At 35.9% G+C, this 18,284-nt stretch overlaps 1 protein-coding gene across 3 annotated transcripts in view; it reads right to left on the bottom strand.

Annotated features, from left to right (window-relative positions):
• Positions 1 to 5,848: 5,848 nt before the first annotated feature.
• The window catches only part of MMP16 (matrix metallopeptidase 16), a 176,269-nt gene continuing 163,833 nt past the window's right edge, over positions 5,849 to 18,284 (bottom strand). For all 3 annotated transcript variants that reach the window (XM_071554216.1, XM_071554217.1, XM_071554218.1), the window contains one exon: positions 5,849 to 17,187. In XM_071554216.1, coding sequence (XP_071410317.1) covers positions 16,853 to 17,187 — 335 coding nt within the window. In that variant the 3' untranslated portion in view covers positions 5,849 to 16,852. The remainder of the gene's footprint in view (positions 17,188 to 18,284) is intronic.

Below are 18,284 nucleotides of genomic sequence, written 5' to 3'. Positions count from 1 at the left end.
CTGTACAGCTTTGGAGATAAACAGGCATCTATGATTGTGTCAGTGTAATTTGGAGAGAAGTGGGAGAAGTGAAGCGAGAGTTTTTGTCCCCTAAGGAGCTGTTCTTATAGCCCACATCAACAGAGGCATACGTACTGCTCAGCGCCGTGTAGCCTGACCTATCAAAGGAATAATTTAATCTTCAGAACTTTCAATTTCTTGTCTCTCTGAACCACTTAGGTTCAATTCTTTTAATTAACATTTAAATGAGGTTACAATTCCCTGTTTGCATTTTCAAAGGTCATTAGGACTTTACAGCATTAGGCAATGTCTCTTTCATATCAAAGGATTTGAGAAAAGTTCTCACAGCCAGACATTTTGTACTTTCCTGGTACTTTCAATCTGGATTTATTTTGCTGCTTCCTCTCTAACTAGTGATTGTACCTCAGCTTGTTAAGTAATACAGCCAGAAAAATGGGCATGGTCTAGATTTCTTCTAAAGTAAATAGAAACTCCATTGCTAAAATTAAAAAGCTCTGAAGTACTGTTGTTAAATACTCTGTTCTTTATTGCTTTTCTCTTTTGTCACAGATTGTTTATCTTTCCTCCATTTCCATCTATTTATTATGTTCGTAATATTCTATGCATACAAATTTACATGTTCCTTCATCCTCTGAGAGACCCAAGTATATAAAAGGCAATAACATTTCTCACGAGATATAAACTTGAGCTGTATGGTCTAAGCCAGCACATAAGCAAAGTACAAAGAACTGTGTGTACAAAAGCTGTAGTTTGCATTCACTATTACAAGCACAGGGCATTCTGTGGGGGTGAGTGTAAGTGCATCCCTTAAGGAAAGCTGTTTGGAGTTCTGCCTTAAAGAGAACAGAGCTACCTGGAGTATGTGTGGTGGCTGAGAGACCAATGAGAGGCTGTGGTGTATGTAAGGTGAATTGGTTAACCAATTACGTGGTGACATGTTAGATGTGAGAGTGCATAAAAGGTGTGGACATTACTGCATGAGAGAGAGATTTACTAGATGTGAGAGTCAATCAGATCTAGATCTACTAGGATGTGAGGTGATGGAATAGGAACTAATAGGAACTAACTTCTTCTACTATGTGCTATGAGAACTGTCTGTTAACCTATCTTGAATAAACTCTCTAAGCTGTGAGCCTTCTGATCAAGCCTTCTGATGTCTGCTGTGCCTGAGCTCTTCTGACCGTCAGTCCACAACCCAGCTTGGTATAAGGGGCTCCCCCTGTAGTATTCAGCACTGCTTCTCTTTTTGATCCCACATATGTTCTGTCCTGTTAACTGAAGTCCATATGGGATAGTCCAATAAATGTGTCTTTTCTATGCTTTTTTTTTTAATGTACAGTCTCTGCTACACACAAGAGTTTCAAGAGAGAATCAGTGGAGGAAGTTTCCATGCAGCTGATGAGTGACTTAATTATAGCTGAATTTTAGTTGATTTAAATAAAATCAATAAAAAAGGGGTTGTGTTAAGTTTACAGGGTCAGGTTTTAGTAGCAGGGGCTATGGAAGTGACTTCTGTGAGGAGCTGATAGAAGTTTACCCAACATCCAACAGAGCCAATGATAGCTGGCTCCAGGATGGACCTGCTGCTGGCCAAGGCTGAGCCCAACTGTGACAGTGATAGCACCTCTTCAATAATGCTTTTAAGAAAGAAAGGGGAAACCCTGCAACTACAGCCAGAGAGAGGAGTAAGAATATGGGAAAGAAACAGCTCTGCAGACACCAAGGTCAGAAAAGGAAGAGGAGGAGGAGGTGGTCCAAGCACTAGAGCAGAGATTCCCTTGCAGCCTCTGGTGAAGGCCATGGTGTGGCAGCTGTGTCCCTGCAGCCCCATGGAGATCCACTGTGAAGCAGAGATCCATCTGCAGTCTGTGGAGACCCCCACACAGGTGGATTTACCTGAAGGTGGCTGTGACCCCATGGGAAGCCTGCACTGGAACTGGCACCTGGCATGACCTGTGGTCCTATGGAGAAAGGACCCTATGCTGGAGCAGGTTTGCTGGCAGGACTTGTGACCCTGTGGAAGTCCCAAGCTGAAGCAGTCTATTCCTGTGAAAGAGACCCACAAAGGAGCAGGTCAAGAAGAACTCACTGTGTGGGAGTCTGTGGAAGACTGTCTCCCATTGAAGACTCCAGTTTGGTTGTTGCTTGTTCAGTAACCAGTGGCAGTACGCAACTGTAGAAAAGCCAGGTATGCAAGTTCTTGTCATATATTTAAACACAGAAAAGCATCTTTTGAGTTCCCTTTCCATTTTACTTTTTATTTCCTCTTTGTACTGTGATTCAGATACAGTGCTGACATATCCCATTTCTTTTCATTGTGTGAGATCTCTGAGTGTTGCTGTTCCCAGCATTTATTCTGTTGTCTGCATCTCTGTTCTTCTGGCTGAGAGATGAAAGGGATAAAATTGATTTAACTTATGTGTCTTATGAAGAGTCTTAAATTAATTCCTAAATGTATCTGCCTGTTCAATGGAGAGAGAAACTAACTTCCAAAGCCCTCCAGTTAGGATGTAAATCTATTAGATTCAGGTAAAGTCCTAATGTGGTTGCCTAAGGTGCAGGTTATGGGCTACAAGATGGCAGTTATGCCCTTTGCTAGATTTTTAAGGGGAATTTAAGTTGCTGACCCCAAACTGTTTTTCTGATAGACTAGGCTAACCTTGGAGAAAGTCAAACTTTTCTTTACCTCTGAGTTTGCTACAGTTCTGAATACAAAGAGTGCTTGACTAGTTGACAATTATACCCAAACAGAACTCAAAACCTCATCATTCTTCTAACTGAACTTCTCATGAACTGTGAGGTTCTATTTAATTTTGAATTGACGTATTTTCAGAACATGTCTTATGCCTGAAAGTCTTATACCTGCTGGGATCATATGGAAAGGATGATGCTATGTTACCCAGTATGCCAGAGTGATTCCTGGAATAACTGCCATACAAAAGAAAACAGGTTTTTTGTCTAAAAGACCTAGCTAGTACACTCCAAAAGAAAATCTGCAATGTACACAGAATGTGGACTGCTATGGAAACAGGATCTGGGAGAGATTTGAGAACAAAGTTATTTGACATTGTGACAGTATTCCAATGCTCTGTATCTTCCTTGTAAAACTAGTCTTTTACAGATAATTTAGTATTTCCTTAAAAAAGAACAACATGAATAAAAACTCTTCAGGAACTTTTAAAACTGAATCTATTACTTTAATCACAGTATGATCAAAGACATGCAGTGGGAAGCTGGCCAGTGTGAGAGAATAACAACTTCCTGGTGTAGAAACAATGGGAGTGCAGCCACACATCATTTGTCATGGTGAGAATGTTTGACTGATGTTGAAAATCAAAGCAAGAATTATAGAATTATCTATGAACCACAATACAAAAGCACTGCACAGTAAATCTCTTATCTAGCAATTAGACAGCAAATGAACAAGCTGTGGATAACAAGAATGCCTCTACATGTCACTTCAAGGTAACATTTTCAATAGAAGAATCCTGGAAAAGTGAAGAAAGATAATCAATATGGTGACTAATGACAGTAATTTCCCCCAAACATCTGGGAAATTAAGCATCCTCTTCAGGAGTTGTTTCTTGCAGTATCTTGTAAAGGGATGAATGAGTTGCAAACCAAACTTCATGTCAATATATTGAACAGTGAAGTAGTAATGATACATATTTCAGCCTGGAAACTTCAGAAATTAAATACTAATGCAAAAAAAACCTTCAGAAATATTTTTCAAATATTTTTTTTTTGTTTTCTTGAATACTGCTTTTGTTTTACATCTAACTACATTCATTGTCATGAATTGTAATTTGACTATTTGAGATTAAAAATAAAAAAATAAATAAAAAAACTTGTGGGGAAAAGAGGCATTTAAGTGAAATCTATGTCTGTATGTTGCATTTAATATGACACATACTGAAGAAAGAGAATAAGGTTTTGCTAAGTGTTGGAAAAACTCCTTTGCCTTCTGAATGTTTGTGCAGAGGATCATAATGCATTTCCTTTTGAGTTGAAAGTGACTGAAGTGAACATTGGTTAGGCATTGGTCAGGGTCTACCTTTTTGTACAAGTGAAGCACAAACCAAATATGCACCTTCAGTTTACATATATTCTGGCAAAATTCTCCTTATCAATACAAACTCATTTTCTGCAACACCAGCAGTGCATTGCCAATCTACTAGGAAAAAGCGGAGCTTTACTCATGTGTATTGTATAGTTTAGGACTGAACAATGATCATTAAAGTGCAATTACTAAAACCATAGCAGCCCAGAGTTTTTGCAGATAGCTCAGTAGGTGTTCTATAATACATTGGTTTCTTTTGTTCTTTGTTTTGAATGGAAAATGAGCATGTTGCATGCCACTGTATGCTGCTTTCACCTCAAGAAAGTAATATATAATATATTCATAAGTTTTAATTGCATTGACAGCTATTGATGTCCAGATGTTTGGTTGATTGTGTTCACTGTTTGTAATAATTCAAACAAGTAACAAGAAAGTTGTTGGCAAGCAGTGATTAATAATATTTGTTTTTCATAATAATTTTTGTCTAACTCATTAATGTAATACTAATTGTTTCTTGATTTGAAAGGTTTCTGAAGAAGAATAATTCCTGGAATTGAATTTGGGCCCAAACATTAAAACAAAAATCTAATGATCCGCCACAAAATTGTATGGCAATAGATCTGAAAAACATTGTTATGGCATCAAATATGTTAACTGTGATTGTTAGATGTTTACTAATCAGTTTTCTGTCTAGCATCACCTTTACCTGTGAACAGAATGGTATTAGGAAGACATGGATCAACATGGAATTTGTTTTAATTAAAAACTTTCAGAAACAACATGCTACCATGAACTTAAGTATTATAAAATATTTAAGACACTTCCCTAAATCATTCCATTCAGAACTGGTGTTTTTCCTGTCAGTCACTTGCAGACAATGCAGAGCCAGGGACCTTTTCCTCTCTAACGTGTGAGAACTGAAATCAGTGATTTCTGTTTTATACGTGCACCTCTGATTTAGAATGGAAAAGAGCAAAGCTTCAGATAACATGGGTATGTGATGAGTTTGGCCTCAGATCTTGGACTGAGTTACAAGCACTGTCTTCTTTGTTGCTAGGTCACTGAAACAATAATAACTCTGTGTTTTTCTCCAAAAAGACTGAGCTTGTTCCTGGTTTCCTATGCCCACCCATATGCGTGGGGGTAGAAAACCTATAATCCTTTATAGCCTAAGAAGAATTACATTGTTCTTGATATGAGAAAAATATGGATCTTTGCAAAACTGAGCTGGATGGCTAAAGATTTACAAAACTGTCCTTTACATCTTAGTCTTCTGGTCTTCTATTGTGATTCAATTTCAAGAATTTTTTTTATTGTTGTGTTTATCTGTCACCTATTTTCTAACTTGTTTCATTAGACTCACCGTTTCTTTACATTTAACTTTCTGTGGTTTTGTTACATAAAACAAATGAGGGAATTCAGCCACCTGATCATTATTTTTGAAGTGGTTATGACAGCAGTATCTGATGAGTGGCTCTTCAGACATTACAGAACTATGTCCACTGTCACTCATTCCACCTCTTTTCCATACAAATTAGTTTTTCCTACTCTATTTTGCCTAGAAAAATCAACTAATGTTTCTTTCACCTTGCTCATACCCAGATAAATCCATAATATCTCTATACATTTTCATTGTCTGTTATTATATATAGGCACTCCTTTTCTGAGGCTAAATTTGACTTTAATGCTATACAGAATCAAAAGAACATCAGCTATAAATCTTACAGTAATATATACCAATTAAACCACAATGCATTTATGAAAATTTTTTCTGTTCTCTTATTTATTGACAGATTTTTTTTAATTACAACACAATGAAACGATGGTAAGTACATAAGATGCAATAGTATAAAAAGCCATTTTAACCCTTCCCTTGGTTAAGACACTTACAGCAGACAAGAACTGCCCCACCCCAATTCCCCCCTTCTCAAATGAAAACAAAAAATAAATATAAATTAATAAATATAAAACAAATCACTGCACAGCCCTTAACTCTTTGATTGCCATGGCAAGAATCATAATGATGATCCTAGCATGTGACGTTCTGTGGTTAAAGGTTGCCGCAGCAGTCAAAGGGTTATAGCATTGTAAACATAAGTACTTTGTTGAAAATGTTCAGTTATGTTAATGGTCTACAGCAATGAGATTATTATCATGACCCCTTGACCTTTAATGACACAACAGTATAAGTAGTTAAAGAGATTAGCTTGGTGAGCCGTTACATAGATTAATTAACCCATTTAATTTAACAATGCACTATGAGGTCTTGATTTACTAATAAGAAACAAGGTGTGTATAATAAAACACTGTTCAATGCATTGATCAATAAAATCAATGAAAAAAAACAGTCTAAGCACCACAAAATTTTGCCTGATTATATCTGACAGTCATAATACACTTTAGCACCATTTAGTCAGCCTTGCATTTGCACACAAACAAGCTTTGTGTTTGTCAGTAGAAGCTACCTGAAGGAATAACATATGTCAGTTATAAAAAGGTTATTGTATAGAATGCTGTGTGAGCCAATAAAATAAAATAAAATAACAATAGTTAGATGAAATTTAGTTGCAGAAAGCAAATAAATGCTTCACTTATTTTGATACTAACACACATCCTAATGAGCGGGACATGGGCATAAAATGAATATGGGGCTATGCAGAGAAAAGGGAACATAATAAGAAATTTCTTTCACACAGATAAACCATCACATGCATATTCTGACTTATTTGCAGGCTTTGTAAATTAAATGGACAATTGCTGGGTGGTTGAAGAAGTAGAGCTTGAAGAGTTGATGTTTAACAATGTGTGGGTTTTATGGTCATGTTATGCATAAAACCACTTTCAGAGATATCCTATCAAATGCATGAACACCCTTGTCTCTGCATGAAAGGTTGATTTCCTCTTTCTCAGAAGTGGAGGATAAATAAGCAAATCACTGCGTAGGCAGAGGCACAACTGCAGTAGCTTCTAGCTAAGGTATTGGAACCAGAACAATTTCTGTTGGAATTAGAGATGAAGGAATGACAAGAAGGAAAATGGAATCAGCTGCTAAAATAACACCCAGCAAGCAGAACTAAGGAAGAAATCAAGTTCTGATAGATACAAGAACACAGCACTGAGAGAGAAAGTAAGGTGCATGTTATTCAGAAAGAGAAACAAGGATGTATATGAAGACTGGAAAACAACGTACCCTCCTTATATATATCTCCATATCAAACTCTGATGACAGAATGGCAAAACTAGCTGCACACACTTTAACTGCTACAATACTAACCACAGGACTGCTAAGGAGCAATCACCTCCCTCAAACAGCTTCTGATCATACAGGAACACATCACGTAGAGCAAACCTCAGAAGTCAAACACCTGCATCTTTTTCTGCAAGCTGTGACTGAACTGGGCAATGAATCCAAATATTAAAGTAGCAGATGACAAAGAGAGCTCTCCAAAAATATGTTATTTATGATACCTAAAAATTAGGAGCAATCAGAAAACAATGAATAATAGCAAAGCATTCTGCCACGCAACAGTGCATATTATATTACAGCAGGAATGTAATGGTAACTGATGTATGAGTAGGAACTGACTTGTGGTAGAGGAAGGAATCCAGCCATAAAATTCTTTTCTGAATACCTATGACACAGATTATAGGCATCAGAATGCAATGGAGAAAGAGAAAAGGGTATGAACGGGAACTGAAACCACTGGAAATAATACAAACTGTTGAAATGCAGCTTTCTAGACTGTTCACCTTTCACAGATGCCATAAATCATGCACGCAAATAGTATGCAATGGCAGGCATCAAAAATGTAGGTATCTCCTATTACACTATTGTATGTATGACAAGTTAAGTAGTCACAAGATGCAAATAAAGAATTGATGATGGTCAGTGCTGACTGTACCATGCCATTTTCTTAAGGACTTAAGGATGACAATGTCAATGAATGGCAGAGACTTCAATAATCTGATGTGAGTAACCTGGAGCTCAGTGCTGGGGTACTGGACAATGAACAAGATTCATTGAAAGATATACATCAGGTGCCTAAAATAGTCACAAGAGTTTGGAGAAGGTACCACATCTTCACTGCAGACATAAAAAGCTGAATTTCCTAGTGACAAACTGTAAAAAGTCGTATGTGATTAAATGAGGTAGACAACAAAATTGCATTTTTCTAATTTCTTTATATAATGAACAGATCATTTCCCATTTGCCTACCAAGAACATATGAAATTAAATGTTGCCTTAGTCAGTGCAATGATGGGGAAACACATCAAGGTGCAGTGAAAAAAGGGTAGGGGGGAGAAATCAGAAGTTTGATTGCATTTATGAATTTACATATAGAAATTGCAATAGATGGTCCATCCAATGGCCATAAAAGTATTTGTGTTATATACTGGGATATCATGGAAATAAAGATACATAGCTGTCATATAGACTAATTGAGGCTAAAGGCTTCTTTTTCCTTCAGTATTTCATCCAATGGAGTTCTTCAAATTATAGATAACTTTTTGAGTCTAATTTCTGAGAACAAATGTAAGAACATTTCACTCTGATCAGTTTTTCACAGATTCAGGCTGATATTAATTTGACTAAATCTGTCTCAAAAGATTTTGATTGACTCAGATAAATAATGTACTATATTTGCACTCAGGTTTAGAGCAACTATACTGAGTAGCCTTTTGACCAACTGCCTACTGGTGGATTAAGACACCAAGTATGAAATTCCATGGACTTTTTATAGCCTAATAGGAGTGTTTGTTCTTGGAGACCAATAATACTTTCAAAGCTATCACCAACTCCCTAGCAATATCTCTTCTCTTTTATTGTTGATTATATGCAATTTTAGTGGTGTTAGTAGAACATGTTTGCTTCCCTTTCTGACAAACTGGTGTTGTTGTACTTGCAATAATAAACAAAAAATGCTTTCATTCCTTTTCTTATATTCTTCCGGAAGTAAAAAATTAAAATGTTCTTATGCTGCTTTTCCTGTCTGTCTGCAGTCTTTGACCAAAAGACCTACTTGGTTTTCCTGTTGGTTCTAGAATTTGTGGAAAGAAAGTTCATGACTAATTTTTCTCTGAGAAAGATTTCAGTAGGCTTTTCATTCAAAAACTGTATTTGTCATCACTGTGATCCAAGGACTACCACCTTCAAAGGAATGCATATTGATAGCAGATGATGATCTGTGTGTCCTGGATGATGAAAAGGGAAGATCATAAGCCTTGATCTATCCTGTAAAATGATTTTCAACCAGACAATCTATCCTGTAAAATTATTTTCAACCAGTAAGATAGTACTGGGAATGAATTGACAAGAGATGTATGCATGGTTTTGGAAACACAGTAAAGACAAATGTTAGATATATATCTAGTTGACAATGCTTTACCCAACACATTATATAGAGTAAGAGCTGGGAATTATTTGCATCATCACACATTCCTTCAATTCTGGATTCCTATTCAAGGTTAAATTTCCTTGGGTATAACAATCTATTTCTCTGATGTGTGTGAGTATTGACAATGGCTATTCTGAAAGTCTATTTCTTAATACTTTTCATCTACCTGATGATGAATGGCCAGAGTTCATAGCACTTTATCATATGAGGTAAAACACAACCATCTACATACAAGCTGCAGCCACGCCTTGAAGGTATGAACTGTAGCTGTCATGATCATTTAAAACAGTGCTGTAAGTTTGCTGACGATGTCTTCTGGATACATATCATTACATGTACCATTTCCTAAGTTAGATAATTCTACTTATATCTAAGCAGACAAACTGCTCAGAGTTGATTTAAACATGGTGCTCCCATAAGATATGAAGATGATCGGTATTAAGAGCACTGACAATTTTGTGGCAATAGCCAAGCATAGCACACACAGTATGTGCATCTCTGTTTAGAATCATTGTATGCCTAAACATAGAGCTATGCATTTCAATTGCATTATATCAGTTGTAAACCACTACTTTTTGTGCTATATATAATATAATCTAACTTTGAATACTGACAAAGAGTATTAGAAATTGTCACTTTACACTGCGTAATTTCTCTTTAAGGTTGCAAAATGCAAGGAACCCTTTCTTTTTGTTTTGTTTTGGTTTGTTTGTTTGTTTTTAGCACTGATTGCCAGTTGACACTGAGCATTCTTGGCTTCCACAAGGCACATAACTTTATGCACAGCCATGTAAGCTATGAATGTGTGTGTAGACTAGGTGCTGCATGCCAATACATCACAAAATATGGATTAGAAACATTGATTTCTAACTTAACATACTGCTCTGCAAGTGGTGAACCCATATGGGCATGCACTGATTTGCAGTTACACTGTTCTGCTGGCAGTGTGCAAGTAACACAATAGTTCACTAAAAACTCTTCAAACTCCATTGCCATATTGTTGAGGACTAACCAGGTACTTCAGGAAGTTATTTTATTTCAGCCTCTGTTACTAATCCCAATTCTACAAAAGTCAGTTCCCAGAATTATGGATAGGCAAATAGGTTATCCAGGACACATGCATGGCACAAAATGAATGTAATTATTCCATGTTATAATGGCAGACAGCAAGATGGAGAGAATATTTAGTATATTTTTCACTGCAAGAACAGAAAAAAAGGGGCATGAAAGGCTATGAAATAAGATATACAGAGAACTCTCTAAGAAGATTAAGGTTGTACTTATAAGAAAGATGTGATGCAATTTCATAGGGTAGAAATTACTATTAAGTAAACAGTTTATGTGGTGGCTACAATTACAATCTGAGGAGAATGTCATTCTACAGAAGGAGAAGAAACTAATCTGTGTGACTGGGAAAGCTTTGTGCCATCATAAATGCAGCATGTGTAATGATTATTGTTTATGTAGTTTTACTGTGACAGCACGTAGCACTATGCTGCATGCACATCGAAGTATAGAAAATTGTCTTTAGCATGCTAGCTTACATCAGAATTTCTTCATTTATGTCTTCTCTGCCTCTAAAATTTATTTCATTTACACTGTTGGCAAACCAGAGCAATACTTAAGACTATCTCCACAAAGTAAACATACTTTATGTAGACCACTCACAGAATATCCTCTTTCAAAGACATAGTGGGCAGCTACAACTGTAAATGTTCATAAATTGTTTATAATTTGTAGATGATATGCTAAAGTTTATGTATTCTGGGAAACAAGACCTGTTTATGATGCATGTGTTTAGTGCTTTCTATATGCTTCTTTGAAATACATTTTGATTTTAGGAATGGATGCTTCCTGTGGTCACATACTGATGGTCCTTCAAAATATGATCTTCTGGTTATTATTGGGCATTCCTAGTTACATACATACATACATACACCAAATAATACCACATCATACAAAATCTATGCTGCCTAACATTAGAGGCTGCTTTAGATCAAGTATCAGATGGACCCAGTTGATGGTACGCTTTTGATGCTTACCAGCCATTTTCAGCATGACATGATGGCACTGATGACAATGTCTTTCTCCATCAGCCTCTGATGTCACAGATGGCAAGGTACAAGAATGGGTTAGACAGATTTGACTCACACATTACATATTTTTCATGAGACTAGTGGCAGAAAACTCACTGAGTTGTATACCTATATTAGAGATTAATTTTATGAGCACGTGGTTAATTTACACCTGATTTTGTAACTGACATATGTTGCAATGTTCTTATCTTATGAGAGCTGCTCTGTTTGTTTGCACTCTGTAAGCTAAGGAAGTATGCCTAACATTAGAGTGCTGGTGTATCAGTCACAGCTATACCATTGTATTCAATAACAGGTTATCTGTTCCTCAGCTCTCATACAATATAATTTGATTTACAGCATAGCTGAACATGTAAGTGGCCAGTGACATTTATTTCCTCCACTGATAATAATGATTTCCCTTAGGGCTTAGAGAACTGCAGTCATCTACTTACACTTCTGGAAACAGACATGTCCAGAGACAGTCTTGACAAAAACAAAAGGTAACAGGCAGCTATTGTTCTATAATGGCTGCTTCACATCTCCTAATGCCATGGTGCATGGCTTCCTTCACCACTGCAATAGGTGATAAAACTTAGGCCATGTTGTGAGAAGATATGGAAGCCAGGATGGAACAGGCCCCTGCAGTCATATCCTTGCTCCTCCACCCAGTCATCTCAAACTCTCTCCAATTTAGGCTGCTAATGGTACGGTAGCTTGCATTTCTGTCTTAAATATCCAGTGGCTGGAACATTCACTGTTCAGTTTGCTTTATGTCTTTTTAAAAGTTTGTCCTAATGCAAAAAAAAAAATGCAGAAAACAAAAAACAACCCCCCCAAAACACCAAAAAAAATAGAATGAGAATGTAATGCTTCCATTTTTAATAGGCAGATTGACTTTCTAGTCTATGCATTTTTTTCTAACCAACAAACTAGAATTAGATTTTATATAATTTGGTACCAAAAGCTACATTTATCTGACATTTAGACTATGAAGAAGCAAGATCCCAAAAAAAGTTGAAAATTCAAAAATTAAGCTTTACACTCTATTCTTAACCCACTGTGCTAAATGGCACACGAGTTTTGATCAAGCAATTTGGGGAGGTGAAGTATACTCTAAGAAAAAGCGCAAGTCTGTCCCTTATGTTTGAATCTATTAGCTTCTGCTATGTTTATTTGCAAAATTATCCTTAAAAAAATCTTTTTCTTTAATTATCCCCTCCCTTTGCCCCATTTTAAAAGAAGAAAAAGAACAAAAGTTCATAGGAATATATAAAATGTGTATTACATTTATTCAAGAGACTTGAAAGGGCTCCTTTGGAGCCATTTGAGTCTCTCCATCCCAGCCTATCCAGTAAATATACAGTTACATAGTTTTTAAAATGTAATTTTTGATAAAAATTAATTTTTGTCTACAGTCGATAACCTTTTCATAGGTTTATATATTGAAAGGCCAAAGGGAACGCTGCCATCATCTCCTCTGGCCCCCTGCATCATACAGACCATAGTACTCTGAAGATACATGACCTTGTGTAGTCAGCTTGATAGACTGTAGCTGATTAACACAATACATATTCAGTTTTGTATTGTTCCACAGTACAGATCATGACAATACAATATGGAAATGTTTATTATAAAGGTTACGGCACATGAGCAGGAACCCAGATTGCAGAACTGAAAATAGTTTTAATTTGCTTTTTCTTAATTCTGATAATTATAGGCCCTGGTAGAGAAATAACTATTAAAAAAATTTTCTTAGAACCTTTACTCATTTGAGCTCAAAATTAGATTAGGCAACATCAACAGTTTACTAGGAACTTCTATAATTTGAAACTAGCCAGTATGTATTTGGAAATTACAGTGAATACAATTGCTCTTATACCTTTTACTTAAAGCCAACCTTTATGACTGCGTTACAACCTACTGAAAGTATGAGCATGTAACAGAAATGTTACCACAATCTTGCTCTGCATGACATAAACATGCCAACATAATATTATTATTTTCCCTCTCTCTGTATATAGCATATATGCACTTTTAAGTAAAGGAAAATAAACAATCAACTTATCATGTATTCATGTGTCTATGATGTACCATATACCAAGCACTAGAATTATCACAATTACCTTCTTGCATAATTAAATTTTTCAAATACAAATATTTTTGTTACCTTATCAAAGAACAACTGTCAACATGCTCACCACTTCATTACTGTCATGGAAACAGTTACACAAAAAGTTAAAGCTGCCATGAAAGATATTTCAAAGCTGAAGTGAAATTTTCAAGTGAGTTACAAAAACCCAGATGAGATGCAGTTCTGACTTAAAAATAATATTAAGTAAATTCTCCTATTGTAGAGGGGAAAAAATGTAGAATAAGTAAAGCGGTTAGTATTTTCCTCCAATTTGGAACAGCATCAATCATTTTGTTATGTCTGTTGCAGAACATAAGTTTTAGTAGTTTGTTGACAATAAAAATTTCTCCATGGATTAAAATTTGTTTTTGTGTGTTTGTGTGATTTTATAAGTATACAAACACACACACATCTTAACATATATGACAAACAGGCATAGATTTACAAATTCACTAAATGGGATGACCTGCAGTAAAAATCCTGCTACTAAACTGTCAATAAACTATTTTTTCAGTAACAACTGAATTGGATTTGCTAAATAATGCTATGGGCTGATACTGGTGCGCTTCTAACCTACAGTATGCAGTACTTCTACAAAACATCTCCAAAATGCCATCTGCATTGCATATTTGTTGTAAAACTATAATTTTTCTAGTCTTCATTTTTGTTAACCATACATATGCATATCTGTTTAAACTTTAAGAAATAAGTTTGCAATGCTTTATAGCATGCCACATATGTTCGTAAGTCCTCAAATCAATAAAAAAATCATGTAATTGAAAAAAAAAGAAGCATACTATTTTTCATGCTATGCTCAATATAAATTCAAGGCAGTCAAGCTATCCATTACCAAAACAATAATAATCATAATATATATGTATATATACCTACACTCTCTAAAAAGTGATCGAGTTATGTGGATTAAGAAACCAGTAAGAAATTGGTTGAACGTAGTATAAAAGTCTCATTTCATGTAAAAGCCCATACTGGCCATTTCAAGTATTTTTATACTTTCCTATAACCTTTTCATCAATAATTAGTTATTTTTAGAAATAATAATTTTACACTGAAAAATGTATTCAAGTTAAATAAAAATTAACTTCTGCTGTAGTTCTTTTTTTAGAGTGTGCATGTATACATAGCAAAATACCTTTCTACAGATCTATGATAAATATTTTAGTCTATGTCAGTTCTTTCCTACTAAAACACTTCCATGTTTTTTTCTCAAATGTTGGATCATGTCTATCAGGCCTTTCAAGAAATAAAACTCACCTTAGTTCATTTGCAACTCCAGATTCCCTTCCATTTGTGCCAGTTTGCAAGTTAAAGGTCAAAGACATAGGACACTACACTTTAAGGAAATTCAGACAGTGAAACTGTTCACAAAAGACAATGTTTACCTTGGTAATGACAGTCAACAGGTCAATAATCAAGTTCAAGGCAAGCTGTTCATTGTTGCAAAAGTTACTCCCCTCAAATCCTGGCTTTCATAAAAAACCAGGTGTCTGACTTTTGGGGTGCATCATTCTGACCATCTTTAATAAATTCACAGCCCAGTGACTGTAAAGCCTATCACTGCGAGAAGCAGCTCCTAAATCAATAAAGAGGTCTGTCAGTTGCTGACTTTTCTCTAGGAAAAAAATATTGATACAAACCTGCTCTGCAGGTCACATGAAAATGACAATAATGCTGTTAGTACAAATCACACAGAATGACAAAATGTTTTGGTGGTTCCTTGGCTCAGTCAGTGATACCATGTTCGACTGAAGGCCAGAAATTTGATTAACCCTTTGAGAACTATGATGAACATGCAAAGGGGCAACACACCAGAGGATACTCATGCAATATCATAGTCATCATCTTACCTTTCCTTTGAAACTGTAATTCTTCTCTGCAGAGGCAAATGGAACTGTCATGCAACATAGTTTCAAAAGAGAAATCCAAGATGCTTAAGATAAGAGCCTAAACTATAAAATTGTTGCCAGCTCAGAAAAATCCTTGGTAAGTGGTAGAAATTATAAAATAGGTTTGGTTCTTTTAAAAAGAATGTAGCTGGTAAACATATTTTGCATTCTATTTAAGTTAAAAATGCTTTTCTATCAATTATGCAAATAATAAAAACTCTCACTTGCAGTCACAGGAAATCTGTTTTGAAAAACTGATTTTCTTTTTAAACCTTTATTACCTAAACACAATACTATAATTTAATGACAATCAAGATTAACATCCACCAGACTCTGAAAACAGATGCAATAGTTCTCAAAGGGTTACACCACCAATATAATACCAGTCTCAAGTTTATCAATAGCATGTCTGTTGCTTTAATTCATTGACGCACTGCTTTTTACCATGCTTTGGAATGAGTGCTCCTGACAGACCTACAAAAGGCCTGGGGCAGTCAGCTTGATACAGTTTGGGAAACATTATGTAGGAAAACCAACCAAAAATCAAAAAAATCAATAAAAAGGTTCTGTTTGAATATAGTATTGAATATAAATGAGTTTAAAACATTGAGGACATAGCCCAGAGCAGCTGTAAAAAACACAAAATGAATGTATTATTAAGGCTGTTACTATATTGCAGATATTTTGGCCCCTTGTTTGTTGGAAAATGGCTGTCCGAACAGTCTGAAGTCCTGCATGTCATCCGAGTCTCCCACATGACAAAACTGGAAGTGGGAGTATAGGACTTTATCTGTAGCAGACAGAAAGCAATCCTCTTTGGAGACAAAGCTGTTTTGGGTCTTCTCACTTTCCTGAAAGTTCCATTGTTGGATGTTGTGTTTCTCTAAAAAAATTTACTTCCAGCAAAAAATTTTTCAAAGGGGAACAGGCCTTAAGGAAAAAATGTAGAAACATTGGATACTTTTCTTCCTCTTTAGATAATCCTGATAGTTTAGAGGGCATTGAGCGTGCAGAGGAAAGGCCTATAATCGAATGACAAAGAAAGACAAAGGACTGAAGAAACAGCAGATACTCTGTATCATGGAAGCTTCCCAGCTGAGCGAATCACCACTCATGCACAGGACAGGCAACCCCCTGGGTTTTAAAGATCAGCTTTGTTTCAGACTGACAGATGCCCGCCCCTAGCTGGGAAACTGCTCTTGTGTTGAATCTCAAGTTACCACAAACTCCTGGGAGGGAAAGAAAAAAATCAAAACCCTACATCACACCCACTCTTGCATAGAGCGTTTGCAGTACAGTATGTGGCGGGGTGTTCCTTTCCTTTTGAACTGGAACACAGTGTAAACCAAGACAAGGAGGCACAAGGCCAGGATGCAGGGAATGACGATGGCTATGGCTTTCACAGTGCTGGCTGTGTTGTCCAGTTTGATGACAATGTCAACGTCATCTTGAGGGCTGTGTCGGTCTTTATCTCGATCTGTTGGTCCATCACAACCCATAAAATCCTTAAGGATGGATCTGGGATATCCAGGTTCCACCCTGAGCATCTGGTTATTGAATTTCCAGTACTCTTTTCCTTTGTAGAAATATGTGAAGCCTGAGGAAAAAAGTTGCAATTATTCACAGTCATATCAAGTCAAATAGTTTCATCAAGACATCATGATGGAAAATACTGGTATTATTTTTTCTTTTTGTAGTTTAAAAATTAAAAAGGTGTAAGGAATTCACTTTGAGTGTTCTTTAGAAATTTAATTTCTTCACTGTCTCTAGCAAATATAACATTGGGAGTTTGTGTGGTTTGTTGGTTTTGAGGGTTTGTTGCTTTGTTGTGGTTTTTTTTTTAAATTCAATAAACTGGGGTTTTATTTTCTTTCACTATTAAAAAAAAAAGAGATAAAAATTAAACAAATAAAAGAGGAATTCCAGAGGATATGGTCTATGACAAACCAGGGTAGAGCTGATTTGTTCATTCACTGAAAACCCAGCTGGAGTTGGAATCCCTAGAGCCATGACTTTAATGCATCACAACCTCATTAAAATGGGAAGTCTACTGAAGTAAATTGCAAAGCTGTGCTATGCTATGCTATCCAGAAATAAGAACAGTTCCTCTTTAATGGCACATAGTCTATTGCTGTACTCCAAAAGGAAACTGGATAAAGTAACAGCATCTTTCACATGAGAAAATAGGTGCAACCAGATTTAAGTTTTCTATAAAGAACTAGTATCTGTTCATTCAGACACAATCCTATGTTACTATTGAAGATGCCTAAATGGAAAAAAAACGTGATTCTTGCCAAAAAACCTACATTTTATTATCCCAACTGAAAAATGGCATTGATCTGGCAAGAAACAAACCTTCAGGATGGGTGAACTTCCTTCTACTGCTTATGAACTGAATGGAAACAGCTGGATTTTTCTGTATCTTCATTTTATAGGATCTCAGCTTATTTTCTGCAGTACTAAAGGCTACTAAGGGAGATTGGGCACTATTCATCATTTAACAATGCTTCCTGGAAAGTAACTGTCTATCTGAAGATAATATTAGTAACTACCATTCAATCAGCAGTTATTTTCTTAAACTCTAAAAATAGAAAGAAAAATTTGATAGCATATTTTTTAGCTCAAACTATAAAAAAAGACTTCATCATCTAGTACCATTTTCAGAATATTTGAGTATTTCAACATTCTTTTATA

This window comes from Pithys albifrons, chromosome 4, assembly GCF_047495875.1.
Source record: "Pithys albifrons albifrons isolate INPA30051 chromosome 4, PitAlb_v1, whole genome shotgun sequence".
Taxonomy (NCBI): Eukaryota; Metazoa; Chordata; class Aves; order Passeriformes; family Thamnophilidae; genus Pithys; species Pithys albifrons.
Note: the sequence above shows the minus strand (reverse complement) of the source record. Positions and strands in the feature narration are given on the sequence as shown.